The sequence below is a fragment of the Primulina huaijiensis genome, chromosome 18 (assembly GCF_012295235.1).
Source record: "Primulina huaijiensis isolate GDHJ02 chromosome 18, ASM1229523v2, whole genome shotgun sequence".
NCBI lineage: Eukaryota > Viridiplantae > Streptophyta > Magnoliopsida > Lamiales > Gesneriaceae > Primulina > Primulina huaijiensis.
The window spans coordinates 16,001,297-16,004,909 of record NC_133323.1 but is presented as its reverse complement, the minus strand read 5'-3'; the positions used below and the strand labels follow the sequence as shown (position 1 = coordinate 16,004,909).

The 3,613-nt window shown below is 32.3% G+C and overlaps 1 protein-coding gene across 1 annotated transcript; it reads left to right on the top strand.

Annotated features, from left to right (window-relative positions):
- The first annotated feature begins 722 nt into the window (after positions 1 to 722).
- On the top strand, positions 723 to 1,507 carry LOC140963735 (zinc finger protein GIS3-like). The gene has a single exon (XM_073423116.1). The coding sequence runs from the start codon at positions 883 to 885 to the stop codon at positions 1,429 to 1,431; it is 549 nt and encodes a 182-aa protein (XP_073279217.1). The 5' UTR covers positions 723 to 882; the 3' UTR covers positions 1,432 to 1,507.
- The last annotated feature ends 2,106 nt before the right edge of the window (positions 1,508 to 3,613 follow it).

The window sequence follows — 3,613 nt, the reverse complement described above, 5'->3', positions numbered from 1 at the left end:
ACTCTTTCNCTCAATTCATCAATTAATCTGCATTTTGTTTTTCAATTTTCGTCAGAGTGCTGACGTGACGTCTAATATATCAGCAATGTCCACATCATTAATTTTCAGTGTTGATGAAGCAAAAAAATGATATTACCCGATTGTAAAAGATTTAGGTAGTTTGTAAGGATTTGAGTGAACGGTTAATACTTGATAGTCCAAAGAACGTACTTTGTGGGATGTTATCTACATCACAAAGAAAAGTGAGTGGTATCTCGTGGTTTCAAGCCAAGATACTCCGACACTCAAGTTTGTAGTTGGTCGATAAAAGTCCCAAAGAACTAGATACTTTGACTAAAAATAGAGTTTATCTTGAAAATTAGGTGGCATGAGCTATATATAGATTTTGGGAGAGTTTTGCGAGCTTTTGCTTTTATGGACCTAGTTGAATTTATAAGTCTTGATAGATTACCTTAATAAATATTTGAAAAGAAATTGAACTTGATTTGATGAGCTCAATTTAGTAGGCTAAATAATAATTGGGTCATAACCCATAAAGTGTCATTATTATTTTTTTTTAATGTTATTAATTTTTAGTGTTACGAAACTACTCCAATAAAAAATGATTAAAATCGAAAAACATAAACGCAAATTAGTGTATTGCTATTAGTTGACCGATAACATAATAAGAACAAAAAAATTCTCTGAAAACTATAATTTTTTTATTTCTCTAATAAGTCACAAGCTGCTTAGCTCTGTCCTATCGACATTGGATATGTGGAAGCCCTTACTGAATCCCTAATACTATATAAATACCCACACAGAGCAGCAACTTTCTCGAGTCGCTCCCACCAAAATTCTTGATTCTTTCTTCTCTCTTCTTTCAATATACATTTAACTTGAATGTATAGCATGTCCAAACTGGAGTATCGAAATCCGAAACCACACAATGTTACAAGCAATGCCCGCTTAAAACTATTCGGATTCGACGTGAGTCACGTAACGGGAGATCAAGAAAAAGTAGATTCCATAAAAACTCCATCAAGGTCACCGGATTCTGGTGGTTTACCCCCTTCGTTGTCCCGGAAATACGAGTGCCAGTACTGCTCCCGCGAGTTCCCAAACTCACAAGCCTTGGGTGGACACCAAAACGCTCACAAGAAAGAGAGACAACAGATTAAGCGTGCACAAATGCAGGCCACTCGAAACTCCGCCTTTTCCTGCATGCGAAACACGATGTTTCGCTGCTTCATTCCACCAGAAAAGCTCCTCCCCTCGGTCGATGTTCCACTTCCGGAGGTGGCGCAGCCGTCCCCGTCGTGGGTTCATGCTCCACGGGATGCACGGTCATTGAATGTGTCGCGTGGCTATGAACTTTCAGCTCCGGTAGTTGATGGGCCTCGACAGCCCATTAAATCCCAAAAGAGTTTTGATGGGCCGACTTTCGATTAAGCATTTGGGTTGGATTTGCATCTTAGCCTGGCTCCAGCCGCACCATAAGTTCTACTTTTCGATTCGGTTTCGGTTTTTTTTTGTATATCGAAGCAAATGAAGAATCACTAATGAAGTGTTTTCGCATGTATTTATAAAAATGTATGACCTTTTCAAGATTAAAAAATAAAAAAATACAACGATGTGCTACTTAATAAAGCTATGTGAAGAAACAAATTGATTGGGTTCAATTCTGAAAAAGATAATGACAATTTAGGCAAAAGGGAAATATGGCAAGCATGATTATTTAAAAAATAATTGAGAAATATGAATAAGTTGAGTATTCGTTTTATTATATTTATGAATCCACCTTTAGCATAACAACTGTCAGAATGTTCCATGAATCAAGCCTTTACTTTGGTAATTGTGAAAATTATGTCGTCATGAGTATGGTTGAGGTGAACATTTTGCTGGCGATAATTATTTTTTTTTTTTCAAATTTATATTATATAAAAATATAAACAATATATATTAAATATATATTTTTAAAAATTTAAATTTTCAGATCAATATGTTCCTTATTACTTTTCCGGATCAAATATCAAGTCCAACTCGATTTGACTCGAAACCGAAAACCCTCAACCCAAACATGATTTTTTCCGGTCGAACCAGTTCAGGTTGACGGATCGAGTCCTATTTTGACACCCTTGATTTTAAATAGGAATGTAAACGAACCGAATTGGTTCGTAAATTTTTCAAGCCGACTCAAAAATATTTGATTCGTATTCGAATATATCGAATTCAAATATGTTCTAACTTTTTTCAAGCCCAGATTATATTATTTGATAATTTGCAAGCTGCTCGCGAGACTTGATATTTTAATAATATAATATAAATATACAGAAAATAAATATATTTTGAGTCTTTCAAGTATTTGCCAATATTTATAATAGATCGCGAACATGGTCACATCTTTCTATTAGAAATATAGCCCGAGCCTTGATTCAAATCGAACTCGAACAAAAAAATTAAAATTTTCTCGAATATATCATTTTCAAGCCGAATTTGAGCCTTCAATTTTCAATTATTATGCTCGATTCGGTTCGTTTACACCTTAATTTTTTGGACTTCTGATCATATATCATTTAATATTTTACGATTTTAGTCTTTTTCCATTGAAAATGTTAATGTGATATCATCCACACGAGCGTCACATCATTTTCAAATCAATGTCATATCACCATCACATTAGATCAAGTCAAAAAATTGAATGAAATTGCAAATAAAATATATAAAACAAATATGTCGAATTGAAACTAAAAATCTGACAACATAAATATCTAAAATCACAAATATGGAGATTTACTGAATCAAAATTTCAATTTTCCTAATTTCTTTAACTTATTTTGTTAAATGTAAAAATATTATAATTTCCAACTAGAAAAATTTGTGCAAGTTTTTGCACATTGATTTCTAAAATTCTGATTATGCCTCTTACCAAATACTGAGTGTGGTCAAGCCACTCACATGCTTGTCCCCAAGATTTATATTTTCTAAATTCATGTATGCCATAATTTAATATTTTCAAGGGTCAAATAACTTTATTTTTTGAGCAAATTTTGGCATCAACAATGGATCAGATTATTAGTAAGTAGTTCCCCATGTGAAGGATTCACTTCCATAATCATATATTTTATAAACATATAATATTATATTATAATTAATAATAATATAAAAGAAATGTGTGTTGTGAAAAAGTAAAAATTTACGGTAAAAAATAAAAATCTCAAACTCTCAAAATTATCATACTACACACTTTATAATATTTTTCTCTCAACTCAATTGTGATTTTCTTCACAAATGAGAGATCTATTTATAGAAAATCTTTACAAATAATCCAAAAATAAATTACATCATTACCTTCATCATCACACACAAATTTCAATATTCAACACCTAATTTTACCTAATTTTCAACATTCAAATATTCAACATTCAATATTCAAATATTCAATATTAAAATATTAATTTTCAACACTCCTCCTTGTGATGATGATCATAATGATTGTCTTCATTACGTGTTTTTATACTGCCTCGTTAAAAACCTTACTAGGAAAAACCCATTGGGATAAAAACCATAGTAAGGGAAAAAGAGTGCAGTCACGTAAACTCCCCCTCATGTTGACACGAACAATTCTTCACAA